The 17948-nt window shown below is 37.3% G+C and overlaps 1 protein-coding gene across 2 annotated transcripts in view; it reads right to left on the reverse strand.

Moving 5' to 3' along the window:
* Positions 1-687: 687 nt before the first annotated feature.
* Positions 688-17948, reverse strand: part of stat5a (signal transducer and activator of transcription 5a) — a 52591-nt gene continuing 35330 nt past the window's right edge. For both annotated transcript variants that reach the window (XM_055051778.1, XM_055051779.1), the window contains 15 exons: positions 17439-17613; positions 16180-16310; positions 15828-15979; positions 15319-15474; positions 12165-12344; positions 11458-11545; positions 9011-9133; positions 8691-8783; positions 7577-7783; positions 6193-6287; positions 5804-5946; positions 3869-4024; positions 3702-3753; positions 3143-3253; positions 688-3050 (listed from right to left, as the gene is read on the reverse strand). In XM_055051778.1, coding sequence (XP_054907753.1) covers positions 2927-3050; positions 3143-3253; positions 3702-3753; positions 3869-4024; positions 5804-5946; positions 6193-6287; positions 7577-7783; positions 8691-8783; positions 9011-9133; positions 11458-11545; positions 12165-12344; positions 15319-15474; positions 15828-15979; positions 16180-16310; positions 17439-17613 — 1986 coding nt within the window. In that variant the 3' untranslated portion in view covers positions 688-2926. The remainder of the gene's footprint in view (positions 3051-3142; positions 3254-3701; positions 3754-3868; positions 4025-5803; positions 5947-6192; positions 6288-7576; positions 7784-8690; positions 8784-9010; positions 9134-11457; positions 11546-12164; positions 12345-15318; positions 15475-15827; positions 15980-16179; positions 16311-17438; positions 17614-17948) is intronic.

Here is a 17948-nt window from a genome sequence, read left to right on the forward strand (position 1 = left end):
AAGTGCAAAATGCTCCTGACAAAATGTTCTTATCACATCCAATAAGACTTTGTGCCCCTCGGCTGAGAAAAACTTGGGCTTTAATGTTAATTTCTCGGGTGTTTCTTGCAAATAACCTTACAGACCTGATGTGCGACTCATTGGAGAATATTTCTGCCTCTCGTCTTTGCCTCAGCATTGGCTAAAGCAAAAATGTTTCAGGTAAAGCATTGAGTTTTTATACCTCTGCCATTATAACTGTTTATTTGTTGGAAGTTTGCTCTTCTTCTGCATGGGGCGGAGCATCATGTTTAAGCTTGACCATCCAAAGCACCAAAGGTTAGCCCAGAATTGAAGGTGAAAGTAGCTGGGAGGAAGTTACAACTGGATGGACAGGAATTTATTCCTGTCCATCTCATGACTCCAATTTGGTGTCCTGGTGAGTTTAAAGGAAAAAGAAGGCAATTACTTTAAGCAAGGAGAAAATGACAATCTGTATTATACTTGCTAATTTCTGGGTTAATTCATTCCGTCCGTCTGTCCGTCCATTTTCTTACACCCTCGTCCCTAGTGGGGTCAGGAGGTGTGCTGGTGCCCATCTTCAGCGTGGGTTAATACCAATCTCCTTATTTTTATTATAAGATGATGTATAAATCTTAATAAAAGTTGCAGAGCACAAAAAAAAAAAAAAAAAAAACACAAGCAGACTCAATATGTCCCTTTTAATAATTTGATTACAGTTTTTAAGGACCTAATAACCAGCTATACCCATGATGTTTTTCTGGTTTGCGAATGATTTGTCAAATTACCGGTAAAAAAATATATAATTGGATTTTACAGTTAACAGAGCAGCATTACAGGAAGGAAATACCTAATTGGATATCAGGACCTTTCTGTGTGGCCTTCCATTCAGTGTGTCAGTTTAGTTTTTCTTCATGCACAACTAAAAAAATAAAAAATAAAAAGACAAACAGAACAATTTGTGACTCTAAACTGAGAATTGGATTGCTGGGGTAACAAACTGTCCCAATTTTGCACCCGAGACATATCCTATTCAATTTTCTATTTTTTAAAGGATAAAAAGGGTTTTGAAAAAATATAAACAAATTTATTTATAAAACTTTATTTTATTCTTCTCAACTCAACAGCTGTGGCTCTTTGAACAGTCTCCAAGTGATAAACTCAAACAACAAACATAGTACATATACATCAAACAACACAGCGCCATCTATCTCACTGAAACGTGAACGGTCTACAGTGAAAGAAATCTTAAAAAGAATGAGAAGGATGACAATGGGGCTGTCAAAATGTCACCTGTGACTTGAGATTTCTTCTTCAAAAAATGAGGAATTAAATCAGGAAAAACATTAAATATAGTGATCAAGAAGCTAATAAAAATACATATTTATTTTTGATTGCTCTATATGGTTTGTAAGTGAGTACTTCTGGTTCTTTTGGTAAATTTCCACAAACTGCATGTGAATCTTTAGTCTGATCAAAAGTGGTTACATTCAACTGTGGAGTGCCACAGAAACAATATGATATATAAAATAAATGCATTATCTTTTGTATACAATGTTTTCTTTTTGGCTTAAACACTGGTTCTGCAACAATTTATTCCTGAGGTTGCAACACTGTCTTAATTCTGATCTATGTGAAACAAACAGGGGGATGCACAACAATAATTATTCTGATTCTGAGGATGGAAGTCAAACATAGAAGCAAAGTGACATCCTGCAGGTTCTGAATCTGGCAACAGTCATTCAGTCTTGCAAACCTTTAAAGCCTTCATTTTTTGCTTTGCAACACTTGCTGCTTGCTTGTTCAAGTTTTCACAAAGAGACATGCACATGCCACAGTGTCGTGATGCAGTTACACAAGATAAATGAATGAGGATGCAGAAAATGCAGAATATTTAGGCATAGCCAATCAGACGCAAGACACTTCATGACTCTGGACATCTTCACAAGAGTGGCTTCAAGCATAAAACAGCCAAAAGTTTGCCCCTTTGCAGGCGGGATCTTCTTCACAAACATTAAAGGAAACTACTAAAACACAAAATTCACCGACTGTACCTACTGGAGACAGGGTGTGCAGAAACAGTGAAGGAACCAATACGAACAACTGTCAGGAGACCAATGCGAGGTAGCATCGATGAGGGGAGCAGTGGGACCTGAGAGAACAAACTTGCAGCGCTAAGTAAATGCTTAGATTTGCATTTGTGTGTATAAAGAGAACACATATAGCCCTGTGAGAGCAAGGGAGGTGCATGAGCTCCTTTCCTTTGCAGCTGGTGGAAAAAAAAAAAAAAAATCTGACACAAATAAATCCTAAGCTTGTGAGCGAGTACCGTGTTCTGATGTGTGTGCAGACTGGGGCAGAGCGCAGAGAGAGCAACTCTACCATACGTTAGTGTATAGACATCTGAATAACTGACAAGCAATTAATCTTTTTTCTAGGAGCAAATGCAAAACTCCTCTTTGAAGTTTCTCTTTTGTCAAAGGGCAAGATCAGTGTCACCAGCAGAACAATAACAATTTTACAAAGCAGATAATATAAAATAAAAAAACCCAAAACATTCAACTTCTGAAATAACATCATACAGTAGCATATTTTTCAAAATGAATTTAAGATCAATTGAAAATACATGCACAATTTTCATGGACAATATTTCTTCCTTTGTTTTTCACAACACTGTAACATTGTAGGTTGGTTTAATCTTGTCTGTTACAAACACGTATGAGACAAATAAACTATAGGAAATCACAGACATACATGTTCTTACGCAGAAAGGAAAAGGAAACAGACAGCCATTATTAACAATTTTACATTATAGCGGTATTGAAAAAAAAAAAGAGATGAATGGAATTAAACTATGATAACAACAGGTGGGGCAGGAGTTAGGGCAGGGCTTGCTTGGTTGCATTGCATGTCATGAGGTCAAGGCTCAAGACTGCTGGCCACCCCACTGACTCTCCACAGGCCTTCGCAGAAGCTCCTCCACATGCCTTGCCACGTCCATGGTGTCATCGAGGTCAAAGTCGCCGTCTCCATCCAACACGGGGTCAGCCCTGTCAAGGGAAGTAGAGACCATTCATGTCAGGACATTGGCAACAAAATCCACACAAAGGAGATGATATTTTTGAGGGTCTTGTTAACTTACATAGGAGGGTACATCGCATAAGTTTGAGAGTGATTAACAGGTGCTGGAGAGGCACTCTGATCCATATATGTTGGATTTCCACTGATTGGGTCTGGATTAGCTGTAGCAAAGCTGCAAAAGAAACCCCCGCCCCCAATAAAGAAATAAATTAAACTGAAAATCTGGAACAAAAGATTGACAAAAATTGATTCGGCAGTTTCCTCAGCAACAATTCTCAGCGTGCTTCCTGTGCTTTTCTATATATTCGTGTCCATTTTCTGAAGCGCTGCGAAACTTACCATGGAGATAGGCAGGCGCTGCAGCTTCATAACTAACAAGCCTAACTCATATGATGAGTGGAAGACAAGCTCATGCAGGAACCCCCGCCATCTTTAATTGGCCTCCTCCAACTGTAACAGTTAACTAATGGCTAAACTGAATTCAAGGTCTGGCCCTTGGTGATTAACTCTAAATACTGCTTCAGAATAATAACAGGGAAGTGGATGGCAGAGAAGGAAGAGTAGAAAGGCAAAACAGAAATGGAGGAATAAGAGGAAAAGTACAGGCAGGAAATACTTACTCAGGCACTACTTGTCTGATTTGTGGTTTCACATAACCATCCACCGCTTTAGCTATAAAAAAAAAAAAAAATGGGAAAATTGCAAAAACAAATTAAATCTTTTGCAAAAACATACATCATCTTCTTGCTTCAGTAATTTTGGAGCTTATTTGAACAGAGTTTCTTACAGAGGGGTGGTGTGTAATATTTGGCAAACACCTCATCCTTGGGTCTGTCAGGATAGAGGAACAGGAGGTGATTGAGATCACTAATTCGGTCAGCCAGAGAGCGAATGGAGAAGTCTTTAGTTGTGTAGGGCATCAGATTCCAAACCATCCGCTCACCTAAACACACAGAGTCAACTATCAACAACAGCAATCACACTCTCCCATTTCTTTCAAGGAGAAAATTTCAGATGATGAGATGGAATCAGAACAGAAACTAAGTATTATCACTGGGTGAAGTAACAGTTGTTTATTTACAGAACACATCATCAAGCAAATTTTAAGGCTAACCTAAGAATACAAGAATAAAATGCACTTGTCAAGATAAAAAAAAAAAACAATCCCAAACAACTTCGTCCTGTATGATACCATCATTAAATTGTGAAAGAATGAAAAACTAGATTTTTTTTGGCTTAATTTCACCAGCCACATCCAGGTTTGATTACTGATTGACTTCTTTGTAAATGTGCTCTACCCAGAATTCATCTAGAGACAGTTTTTGCTTGTTTCAAATTCTGTTATTGCATTTTAGGCAAAATATGTTGCAGCACCTGTAAATGGTTCGACTTCACTATGTCTAACCATAGTGAAATCAGGAAGATGCATTACCATGAGACCATCTGTGCCGCAACAATCTGACCATTTAGGACTTTGCCAACAGGGACCAGTTTGTAGGTAATCAGAAACAGCCACTGATTGAATAAATGAATAATGAAATGAAATGATGAAGTAAATAAACTTTGAGACACTCGCACATCTTCCAACATGTGAGCTGAATGAACGAAGCAGGTCATTCAACTTTTGCCCCCAACCACTGACTTATTAATGTCATTACTCAACATTAAAAAAGATTTGGGGGACAAAGTCATCATCTCATCTATTTGAAGTCAAGTGAAACTTTCCGAGGAGTGTCTTGACAACTCCAGCGAAGGATCTTTGTGCTGCCTGCTGCATGAAATACGCTTTCAAAAAAAACCACAAGAGAAGCCAGTAAAACTTCGGGTCCTTCCTGAAGAGTTACTAACATTAAATTTAAGCTTTGGGAGGGGGTATCGAAAGACTTCACCTTCATCGTAAAGTCAGAAGTCTTTTGAAGGGTGGTTTTCATTTCTTCAAACAGCCCCTGAACTTTATAATTGATATTGACTATTCTGGAAAGCTGGGGCCTCAGAGATGTCTTTGCTGCTGCAGCCAAACCCATGCTTTGGCCACAGCTGTGGACCAGACACCAGATGTCTAGATTTTTAGAAAGTGGGATCAGTCAAGACACAAATGCCCTAAACAGCTGGATTAAAGGCACTTTTTTCACAAATGAAGAAGCCATCTCCTGAATGGCAGGATCACAGCTCTATTTCATTTTTAGAACCAGAATTGCTTATTTGGAGAATCACTTTAGAGAACTGTAAAACTATTTGATAACCTCTTGGATCCATTATACAGCAGTGATTGCTCTGACATAATTGAGAGCTGTGAATACACACAGTATGATGAACAGTGTAAGACAATGACTGAACATAAATGCTCCGCCTAAAACAAAACCGACTGCAAAAAGAACATCTCTTAAATAAAAAATTATGTTTAAAAGGAATAGAGCAACATGGTTGCAAAGGGTCCTTTAGAAATGATTCAAAGAAAACCACAATAAACAACACCAAAGTTATGAGAAATGACAAATGTTGCGCATTTGTCATTTCAAATGCGTAACATTTGAAATGAAGAGGTCAACACAACTAACTAGTGATACCAAGCTGTTTTCCTGTTTTTCTTGTGGTTGACGCTTCACTAGCTTCAAAGCTGTGCAAAGAATAACATTTCTGAAAGGGATGCACACATTGTCGGACTCATTTGCATATTCTAAAGCTAAAACAAGTTTCAAATGTGACATCCAGCACATCCTACCTGCTTTGTTGGGATTTTCTGCTACCCACGCAATTGTTATACCTCCGATCTCAGAGTCACTGAAGCGCAGAAGAAAGGTGCCATTGGGTTTGGACATCAGCATATCTTGAGCCTGCTGCTTGTTCACAAAGCCCAGAATTGCTCTACAAAGAGAATGTTGCATATAAATACAAAGAAAGAATTTCTAATTTAACAATTTTTTTGTTTTGCTAGTTGCCATGGGAAACATGAAAAGAGACTATATGAAAACATTTAGTGCCTTAAAAAGTGAAATAAAACATTCAAAATGAAATGAATGAAGTTCAAATGAATGAATGAATGTAGTGTTTTATTTAACGTGTCTGATCTGCCACAGCTTAACACTAAAACTGAATTTACAGCTTCCTTACCCGTCATTCCAGTGAGGCTTGAGATGCTTCTTTGTAAGTTCCATCACACCATCAAACCACTGCCAAAATGTGAAGTTCCTTCCTGGAAGGCTTTCCTGTGGACAGAAAAAATGTTGGGGGCAAAATCTCCTGAAAACCATGCAGGATGTAGTTTGACTGATTTTTAAAAAATTTTTTTACATTTTTTTTTACATTTCTCTAAATCAGCTTGGTTCACTTAAATGATTATTTAGGGACAAGACTTTAGCAAGTAATTTTTGATTAATACATATTACATAGATTTTAAAGCATTTAAATTTTTAACAATTATTCTTATGTTATTTGTTGAAAATGGTCCCACCCAAAATCTTTGTATTTGCGCATTTAATCTGACACACATGTCTGCAAACCGCAACACTGGACAACAAAATCGCTTCTCTTGGCTTATTGGAGCCAAGAGATAAACCAGTCTTATGGGACCCTGGAAAAGACTGCTGTTGCTGTTACATGTGTATTGTGCAAAAAGGAGTCAGCCTGTCAAGGCAAAAAAAAAAGAAAAAAAAAAAATTATCTCAAGGAGAGGCATCCCCAGTGCCAATGTTACTGTCTACATTTCAAAAGAACTATTTTCTCAAAGAAGATTCTGAAATACTTGAAAACTGATGAATGGGCACAATTCTTTGGCTTTGCACCAATTTTATGATTACATTATGTAAATAATTGCTCAAAAACAAGAAATATGCTGTTGAGCTCACCTTTCTATTTATTCAATGATTTAGCAGCTAGAGGGGTTTTTAAACTGAAAATGTTGCTTTTGTAGATAGTTTTTAATTAAAATGTTAATTGCAATTAATTAACTTGAGTTAAAACTTTAATCGAGTCCCACCACTAATATATAATTTCCACCGTCTATGTGCATTGCGTGAATGGATACAGCTGTGTGTTCGTGTATGACCTTGATGCACTTTTTTCTAAAGGGTTGACACAAAGTGGTTTGATCAGCCAATGAGAAAGATAGTGTATGGTGAAGAGAGATACATTTCCAGTCCATAATGGCTGTTTTAAGCCAGTAAATGGAGCCTCCGACATTGTTCTATGTGGACAAATAGGACAATTAAGATGCCAATGAAGAATTCTCACTCAAGATGACCACAGAAAAGAGCAGTGAGGATGCCACAAATGAAACAGGAAATATTTCTGTGTATGAATCTCTTACTGACAACAAAAGCTACCAAAAGAGCAAAGCTTGTGGTTGAAACACATTATGTACTATGAGTTAAGGGCTTTAAAAAAAGAAAATCTAAATAAAGTGATAAAACTCTGATGATAACAGATAAACTGAACAGTACTTTAGAAAGCTACATGTTTGCTCAGAGCATCACGAGGTAGGCAGACTGGTGCTAACCCTGTTAAACTGTGACCAGGTCATCGTCATGCTCCGGTAGTCATCAGGATTGTTGCTGGAGCTGCTGAAAGCTTTCTGAGCCAGGAAGACCAGGTTCTCCTCAGACAGCCCTCTGTTGCTCTGCACCTCCGCCTTGTACTTCATGTTGATGGCTTCACACAGCTGAGGCCAAAGCACCTTATCTGGCACGAGAAAAGGCACTCGACCCTGATGGGAACAAAATGTAAAAAACTTCTAGTGACAAAAATTAACCTGTATTCATATAAGCAGCTTTTTTGTTTATGGCATTATGAATTGTGCATTAATCAATGACTTGATGCCTAATTTGAATTGCTAAATAATATTATGACATACAAGCTAACTACCAGTAGCAATGCAAGTAAATAAGACGAAAGCTGAATGTTTATTAACAAGATGTGTACACAACTACATGTGTGACTTCATGACCAAAAGGAAAGAAAAAAAATTCTAACCCAACTTTTACTGCCTTTATTAAAAAGTTAAACACCAAGCCCTGTTACATTAATGTGCTACCTTATAACCTTAGTATTTTCTTAGGTGGTAAATGTTTAAAAATAAAATGTTTTTATAACTTACTTTCTATTAAAGTGTAAAGGACAGTACACTTTAATAGTGTACCGTCCTATTAAGAATACAAATTTGTATATCTCCACAAAATATTCTTGAAAACAAGCTTTCACATTGATTATTACAGGCCTGACTAAAATAATTTTTTCTATTATTGTAGGGTACATATATGTTTAAACTCTACTGGTACTAAATGCAGAAAAGATGCCTCAACTTTTTTTTATGACTTCACTATTTAATGTTTAAAAACTGTATTACTACCATTTTCAGAGCTATGAGATTTGTCTCCAGTTTATATGACATTTAATAGATTTAATTATTCACTTGGGTGTTCATTTTATAACTTTGAACTATTGTTTCCTTTAAGGAGAAAAGATAACAAGACACAAATGAAAGCCAAACAATTCAGTTTAGTCTTTTTTTAATCTAAATGTTCTGGAAGAGATAAAAATGCACAAAAATTTCAAAACTGCAACCACATCTACAGAAAATTTAGAAAGCAATCCCAGAAAAACATTTTACTTACTGCCTCTGCAAACGCATTGTCCCATAATACAGTTGCTGTGGCATTATTGTCTTGACTACCATGAACTATCACCACAACAGGAAGTGATAATGTCTGTTCAGAGAAAAAAACAAACAATTCAGTCGGCACATGAATGCAACCAAGATTGTGCACATAAGGAAAAATGTATAGAAATATCTGCAAATCGTATGTTTTATCATAAGCTTAGATTTTTTTTGAGGATAAGCAGATTTCAACAATTACAAAAAACAACCGATTCCAGTCTTTTTCTATAAATGTTAATGTGACTATTGTTGACTTTTGTCTATGTATAACCTTACCTTAACTTGAAAGACAAGTTCATTGCTTCCAACACTAAACTGAGACTCAAACAGGATGGTGAACTTCTCTTCTGTGACTGACTCTGCTCCACGTCTATCCGACCGTTTGATCCTTTTCAAAGACTACAAAAAAAAAAGATATGACACGATAAATTAGTTTATGCACAGGATAAACAGTAAGGACATGCAAAATTACCTGTAAATATAAATAATCAATAAAAAGCAATGGGGATTAACCACAACCAAGATCTTCAAAAAGCATTGGTGGCAGACTATCAATCTGGGAACATTTTGTTTTTTCCCCACCACAATATATATTTCAGGCAGGAGACTGCAGCCCATTTGGACCAGAACTTCCCTTCACAAGATCAGTTTCTTTTCCTCAGCCATTAGACTGTCGAACAAGACTCTAGCATAACACCTCATCCATTTGCTACTCTGCACCCGTTTACATATTAAATATTTTTCATATTCATATTCTTTAACATTTTTTTTTCACCATCATATCAAATCAGTTTCCTAGCCTGTGAACTTGTTCACTGGCAATTACAATAAAGTGATTCTGATTTGTACCTTTTTAAGTGGCAGAATAAAAAAACACAAAAAATTAAATACTGATTACAAAACAGTGCTACCTGAATAAATTAGGTACCCTACATATAGGAAAGTATGTCATATAAAATATAATTTAAAAAATCCAACTATACTGAAGGAAAATCATTTTAACAAATCAAAGCTAGTAAGATTTTCTCAAGGATGAAAACTACAATGTCCACCCACATTATCCAAGTTCTTGTGCTGTTAATAATATTTCCTCTTTTACTCGCTAATATGAGTTTTACCATTCCAAATAATGTCATTCTTTCAATGGATAACAAGGGATCCACTTTATCCACAGATTCACAATTCATCCATGAATCTGAAGAGGTCCACAAATTGTCATGATTTCCTTTTCAGTCCACAAAATAATAGAAATGGTTGAGGATTCAATGTAATACGTTTTGAAATCATGCATGATTAAATTATTCTAATCTAATCCAACAAAGCTTTGAGGCCAAACATGAAATATTTCAGACCATTCAGCTTTCAGCTCATCAAATGACATCCTGGTATCTGAATAGTATGAAAGCAAGCCCTGTATTCTTAGAAATCTTTTTGGATTCCATAATTTAAAAACTATTTTTTCCCCAACACAAACAGACTGCTTCCTTGAACTTTCCAGCACTTTTTTAGAAACAACTTCACAAAAAAACAAAAAACAAAAAAAAAAAAAAATACAGTCTCGTCCCTCAGTTCATTCAGTCTCAAGCGATTCTCCATTTGGGTGTTTATTTTATAACTTTTAACTTGAGTTTTGCATTTAATTCCAGTGCTTCCAGTTTCATCTCCTCTACATAAATACACCAGTGACATTGACTCAGTGTCACTTTTCTGCTTTGTTCCCAGTCTCTATGAGAACTCTATCATTGAACTTTTCTGCTCCCTGTATTTTCATAGCTCCTGCGAGTTGCTTAGATAATTTTTCTCTTGATCCACTTCACTTTTCAAACTTTACCATGTCAACTTTGAGACTTTGGAATGGGATTTTGTTCAGATCGAGGGAGAGAGACGCGTGGACAGTCCCATAATTGGACATTCAAGACATTTTGAAATCAATCATTCAATAGTTAAAAAGTTGTTCATAAGTGGAAAACATTTAAGACGTCTTTCAATCTTCTTTAGAAGGCAAGTGAGACACTGATAAAGTCATAGAAAATTACTCCTCCAAATTCTAGCTGCCAAATATGGTTGAGTTGTATTTTTGAATATTTAAGGTAAATAAAAAAAATGTAAACACAAGATTATTTTTAGCACGTCTCAATATAGACTGCAATACCTAGAATTTTGTACATCTACCTGGTTCCACGAAAACTGTTTTCACTTGTTAAGGCACGGCACCGTAGGGTGTGTGGGTTGAGGGTGGGGCATCTGTGTGTCCTGACACTGACCTCAGAAGGTTATGAGCTGTGTAAATAAATGGATCTGTTTTGCATACCTTTCATCAATATATTAATTTCTCTTCTTTAATTCTATAATTCAACATATCTAAAAGAAATAACATTCATTTTTAGAATTCGACAGCAAGGTAGAATTAAACTCTTTGAAAGGCATAAGTAGAATAACATGTTTTCACTTTCTGGTGACCTTCAAAGCAGCACAAAACCAGATTTGTGGTGCAATACAATCCAGTCTCAGTGGTCTACAAACAATTCCTTCGATCTCATGCTTGGTGTTTGTGCTCTGCCATGTATCATCAGCTGTGGGAACCTTATATAGAAAAGTGTGTGTTTCTCCAAAACAAGTCCAATCAACAGAATTTATCACAAGTAGTAAGCTGTGGAAACAACCACAGCGCTGTGAATGCTACCCGGATGCACTGTGGACAGCAAAGCCCCCCCCCCACTCACCATGTTTCTGAAGTGAGCGCTGAGAGTGCCTGTAGTCTGGTGGTACTCCATCACACAGTTATTGTTAAGAATTTCTCCACTGCTCTCACTGGAACAAAAAGACAATTAGTGAGTAAATTGACTCTTCTGTCTAATGTGATGGACTCGTGTGCTAAGAATCGCAGTGCTTCTAATCTTCCACCCCTCTGGCTTCCTAGAATGGTGTCTTTCCTGTATAATTGGAATATGCAGCTATCACCAAGACCATCTTATCTACTTTAGACCAGTGAACAAACGTCTTTGAGTATGTTGTTTATACCAGATGATGCAGACCAGATGATTCAACAGTTTAATTGATTCCCCCATTTTTGCCACTAGCTGCCAAGGTGACCAGAAGATGTGGAGGATTTCTTTAAGTTAGGAAGAATGTGGAGTGAGACTGTGAAAGGGGCTAAAAATGGATTCTGCATCTACACCACAGATTCCTCTGAGCGACTGTTCAGGTTCTAGGCCTGTCTCACAGCTAAGCTGTGGAAAGAGGCTTCCACAGAAATATAATTCTCAACAAGCTCTCATTTATTGATCTCTGTGGGAAACATCTTGCATAGCCTCGAGAAACCCCACATGTGATCTGTGTTATCGCTGATTTATAATTACCAAGTAACACACTGATGTTTTTTATGTTTTTAAATTTGCATTGACAGAGAAAAAGAGTGCTATGAACTTACTTCCTTGTGTTTTCATTTTTCAGCAGTGCCTTGGCTTGCTGCTCGCTAATTATGGTTGCTTTGACCTGTGGAGGGTTCATGTGAACGTTCAATTTCCCTCCCACTAGGAGGCGTACTGTGGCAGCAAACTTGGTTTGGGTCTTCAGAACCTGGGGTGGCTGTTTCTCAATGATGAAGGTGCTGTAAACACAGAATAGAAGGTCACACAAGGAGGTAAAAGCAGAACTAACTGGTTAGTAAAAGCAAATGTAACTACAGTTACTAAATGTAACGTTAACACCATGTTAAAGTGAAGTTTTATAGAGTTTAGGACATATTTCTGCTTCCAACACAATAAATTCTGCATATTTTTGACTCCTTAGTAGGACGTTCAAAAACTATGAATGTCTAATCTTGCCATTTTTCTTTTGCCATCAGTATTACATTTTTTTCAGGCACACAGTGCCATTTGATAGCATAATCAAGTAACCATGATACCTTCTATTGAGATAAAAATGTTTTCCATATCAAACATGACTAAAAAGAATTTGACTTTGCAAAGCAACACTTTGAAATTGGGATTCTGTCTTTTTAAGAAGCTCCTGCTCTTTCCGAAACTCTGTCATCAGCACATCATCCCAGCAATGCTTCTCCATTCAGCTTTTAACAACGTTTTTACCAGCATTGCACTAAGAAGTAGCTCATAAAATGAACTCAGCTGATGCGCAGCTCCACCAAGTGTTTGCTAATTGCTGCTAACTAGTTTGAAGGAGCTGAGTGGAGAGTTGTCTGAGGCAAAACACTAATTGGAAACTGCCAAGGAAAAGGCTGCGCTCGGTTTCCCCAAGTATTAAAGCACCTCGAATGGATGTCACAGTAGATTGATGGATTCTTCAAACATGCATGAATCAATCAAAGCAACATTCCAGGTATGTTTTTGATGACAGAATAACGGAATGATATGATGTAAAGCTCAAAGCTGTTGTAATTATTCATTTTATACCCAATTTCAATTATCAATGTAATTCTAATAATAAAGTATATACATGGACACCTGCATATCTTCATTACCTTACAAATTTTGTTTAAGTTTTAGAAATCCTCCCCCTTTGATTCAGTCATGCAGGCAAATCTTAATATCTCTGGTTCAATAATAAAACACAATTTTATTGTAGCTTCCTTTAAGCATGCTTAAATGACCTTATGCATAACAATGCAAATTGAAGGTAGATCACAATAAAAATACCTCTTCGGTTGAAACTTTCTCTTGAAATATTTCAACATTATTCATTTATGTAGTAATACACAAACACGTAAAGCAAAAAGGCAGACAGAATACAATACAAACTACAACATAATCCTGCAGACCCACAGGGAGTGTGAGTAAAATTATTATGTTGTTATGAGACTCAAAGCCTTCTGATGTGCAACTGAGGTGAGTGGCGTTGGGAACACAGTTCTGTCCTTTTGACAGTGTGAAACCTCAGAAGACTTTAAGAGACTCTAAAGAGGATGTTGCCCAAGAAACAATGCATTACTGTGTAGTCACAGGCTTGTCTGTAGCCTGTCATAAATTGCTGTGACAATGACACGACTTCTATGTGCGTTATCAGTACCTGTGGGGACTATCTTATGAGGCAGCATGAGAGGGTGCTGTCAAAAACTTTAGCGTACTCCTGCTCAGATATGGTGAAAGGCGAAAAGCATCCTGGCAGATGGGCCTTTGGGGACTACAATAATGGACTGAAACAAGTTGCATGTGCCCTTTCTTTCACAATGTCTGCTTTGTGTCTCAGTAGACCTCTTTAAGTGGGTTCATCTTCCATTCTCTATCTCAAGCTATTCTAATGGACCAATGATGACTCTTTCAGACTGTAACAACACTGTTGAAGTATGATGTATAATGATAAGAAAAAAAACATTTATAGTGCTGTTAAAAGTTGTTTTCTTTATGACTAATTACTTTTGTTTTTTGCCATTTTTGTCACACTTAAAAATGTCAGGTCATTAAACCAGTTTTTATGTCAGACAAAGAAGCAGACATGTGCAAGTAGAAAAAGAAGATTTTAAATGATGACTTCCAGTCCAAACCGACCTGGCCATGGCTGAAAATATAATAACCTCCTTCACTAAAACATTTCAAAGTTGGATTTAACTTTTGGTAACCACAACCTGCAAGAGTCAGGAAATGAATTAAACAGAACCAGCTTGATTACATTAAGTAGGCTAAATGAAGAGAGGCAAACATCCAAGATTAATAAATTCAACAACAAATGAAAAACAAAGTGTGGCAAAAGAAAAGATTATTCCCTGGACTCTTGCAGACACCAGTGATAGTAATTTTCCACAAAATGGAAAAAGCATGAGATAGTGGCAAATATTCCTTGGCATGGCTGTCCAAGGACTGGTTTCAAGAGTTCACTGAGGACTTATCCAGGAGGTCATAAAAGACCCAGATCAACATCTAAAGCAGTTTAATCAGCTCAGGCCAGCGTTTAGGATCTGAAATTAAGAAAACAAAACTGGGGAAACATTTGCTTCCATGATAAAATTCTAAGGCCAAAACCTCTGGTGATCAAAAAATCCAAAAGGCTTCTCAAATTTACAAAAATAGAAAAAATAAAAAAAAATCCCTAAATGATCTCCAAGACTTTTCAGTGATTCCACAAACTGTGGACTGACAAGACATGAGAAAAATTGTAGGTGTATGTCCAGTTACACACAAATGGTTTGGTGGTAGAGATCCGTAACCGTTATGCAGCCTGTACAACTTAGTGTGATTTAATTCTGCTAAAAAAAAAAAAGTCACACCATTTCAGTGTGTGACCTTAAAACAAAGATCAGAGTTTAAGCAATTTCATCTCAGAATAACAAAAAAAAAAAAAAATAAAAAAATAAAATAAAATGTGGCTAAACGAAAAAGAAAATCTGGGCCAAAATCCAACACAATATAAATGCAAACACTTAATGGCCACCTAGGGTGAAACAAGTGGCTATTAGTTTCAGGGAGGAACAATTTCATCAAACTGAGTAATTGAAATAATTAAAATTTGCCTGTTGTATTTACTCATCTTATCTTTGTTTGTTGCCAGGATGCTAAGAATTACAGAAAAGCAATCAAAGAAGAAATGTGTGCAGGGGCAAATAATTAGAGGAAGCTTAAAAGCACACACACCTGGTGACCAAAGCTGAGATGATATCTGTGATAGTGCTGTTGAGTTCATTGAGTAGCTCTTCGATGGGTCCTGGAATGGGCAGCTGTTGCCTAAGGTGCTCTGCCCTCCGAATTTGCTGCCTGTTTTGCCAAATAGTCTCAGCGAGTTTCTCACACCTGACATAAAAACACGCAAAAAACAATTCACAGATTAGAAATATGACTATTAATATTTTTAAAATCACAGCTGAAAGATGTGCTTAAATTCTGCTTAATAAAATTAGCTTAAACACATAGAAAGCCTTTTTTAGGATAAAATAAAGAGTAAATAAACAATAAGAATATCAAAGATTCCAAAGGCAATGAGTAGGAAATTGCGGAAATGCATTTTATACCCCTGTATATTTCTCTCATTAAAAGCTTCAGATAAAACCACAAGAAGCCTGCTGGAGACTAATAAACCTATAATTTCATGCTGTGTGAGGAGTTCTAGTGGCTGTGTTCTCAGCAGGAGATGGAAAAAAACCCACCAGGACTGAAGGATGTCCAAGCCCCCCTCTGGTGGGCCCCCATTGCCTGCCAGCTGTTGCCGTCTCTTCCATTGGATCAACTCGTCATCCAGAATGATTGTCTGCTGCTTTCGCAACAGCTGCAGTGTTTTCTGGTGCTTCTCTGCCAGGTCCTGCTCGAAAAACGGTCAAAGCAACCGCAAACGATCACAATGCGATTTTAGTGCTCACAGTGATGCACCCTTGAGCACAAAAATTTAGTAGCATTTGATGCATACAAAAAAAATTTAAATAATCAAAAATCAAAATCATATGCTGTACAAATGTGTAACCAAAACAAATGACATGAAGTGATTTTACTGAGGTTTCTCACCAGTCGGTATTTCTGTAGTGTGTTGGCTTCTCTTGTCAGCCATGCCTCCACAGTAGCTCTCTTGCTGAGAAGGGCAGGCTCCCGTAGCTGCCGGTCAGGAGGGGGCAGAGTGGCAAGGCTGGACAGCTGAGCTGGAGAGGGTGTGGACAAGTTAAAGACTGATGAGAACAGAGGCGGTAGAAAGTCTTTAACTTGTGCAAATACTGAATATGTTTTGCCCTCTGGCCCATAATAGTTAACTCAAAAGAAATCCCTTTAGGGTAGTATAGACTTTAAAAACTTCCATTGTGTGTTGATTCTTGTAGAAAAAAAAAAAAAGCTCTTATGAAATATGTTATGAAAACGTTTTTTTACCCCCTCAGTGTCTGGCATTAAAAAACCAAAATGTTTCCAATCTTTATCAATTTAAGATTATTGAAACTAGATCTATTTTCAAAAAGGTTAAATTAATAATATATATATTTTTACTGGCATACATGCATTCTATTTAAATCAATTATTTGCTAATTATTTTAGCAAATAATTATTGAAGTGGCCAACAGTCCTTCACAGTTGAGAGACAATTCTTAGGCAACAATCATCATCACTCTTCCGTCAATAAAAATGGTTATTATTGATAACAAACTTCACTTTTATCAGACAACAGGAAATGTGACTGAAAGTTAAAGAGCTTTTGTACTGTTTCTGGGGTAATGGCTTCTTTGTTATCTGAGCGGCTTTTCAAGCCATGTTGGTACAGGACCTGCTTTAACTGGACTTGGTGCAGCAGTAGATCAGGTGCCCCACATACGGAGGCTATTAGTCTTTGCTGGAGCAGTCGATGGGTTCCATTTCAGAGCTCAGGACCTTTGCTACATGTCTACCTCCCTTCTCATTTTTCCCATTTCCTGTCTGGTTATTTTGAAATGGAGGCCACTGGTGTGACAGTTGCTTACTAAAACGTGACATCACCAGCTGGGTTTTTACATCTTGTTTAAATGTAAAGGAATCTCTGTGTATGCACACTGCTGATTTTGAACAAATGCATTCTGGCATTTAGCAAACAGAACCAATTTTGGTAATCCAAACGGACCAAAACAGGACACAATTCAATTAACCAAAGGTTTATAAAAGCCACACACCATGCCACCTAAACATGTTTCCCCTTTATAGATTTCTTTACTAATTACCCAGCCTGTAGCTGCTCATTGCAATGTTAGTAAGTCAAATAATTAATTTACAGCAACAACAAGATTGATGTGCGTGCCCTCCGGTCTCACCCTGGATGCGAAGGCTTTCTTGGTACTGGATGATAAAGTACTCCTGGTTGTGCTGGAGCTTGCGCAGGTCATTCTCAGTGTCTTGTGTGAGCAGGCGAAGCTCCTCAAAGGCTTGGTTGATCTGCTGGTACTTCTGAGACATGCTGTCCATTATCCCACCCACTGGAGAGCTTGACTAAATAAAATGTGGAAAATGTAGAGATGGAGGAGTGAGAAAGACAAATATTTGTCCACGTGGAAAACTGAATGGTTTATTAGGATTGTTAATACAAATGGGTAGCCACTGGTGAACTGTTATTTTAGAGGCCTCGGGATGGGATGATGGGAGCTCTATGTTGCTGTTAGCGTATTTGACAACAAACTCCCCAGTGACTAACAGCAAATACTGTGGAAACACAGAAAACTGACATGGAAAAAAAAATGCATGAGGGCTCGCTGGTAGGCTATGAGTGCACCATGGTGCCATGAAGGTTCAGGCTGAACAGCATGAAATTAATTTGGTCGCAGTCA

The sequence above is a fragment of the Poeciliopsis prolifica genome, unplaced genomic scaffold (assembly GCF_027474105.1).
Source record: "Poeciliopsis prolifica strain line A6 unplaced genomic scaffold, Auburn_PproV2 SCAFFOLD034, whole genome shotgun sequence".
NCBI lineage: Eukaryota > Metazoa > Chordata > Actinopteri > Cyprinodontiformes > Poeciliidae > Poeciliopsis > Poeciliopsis prolifica.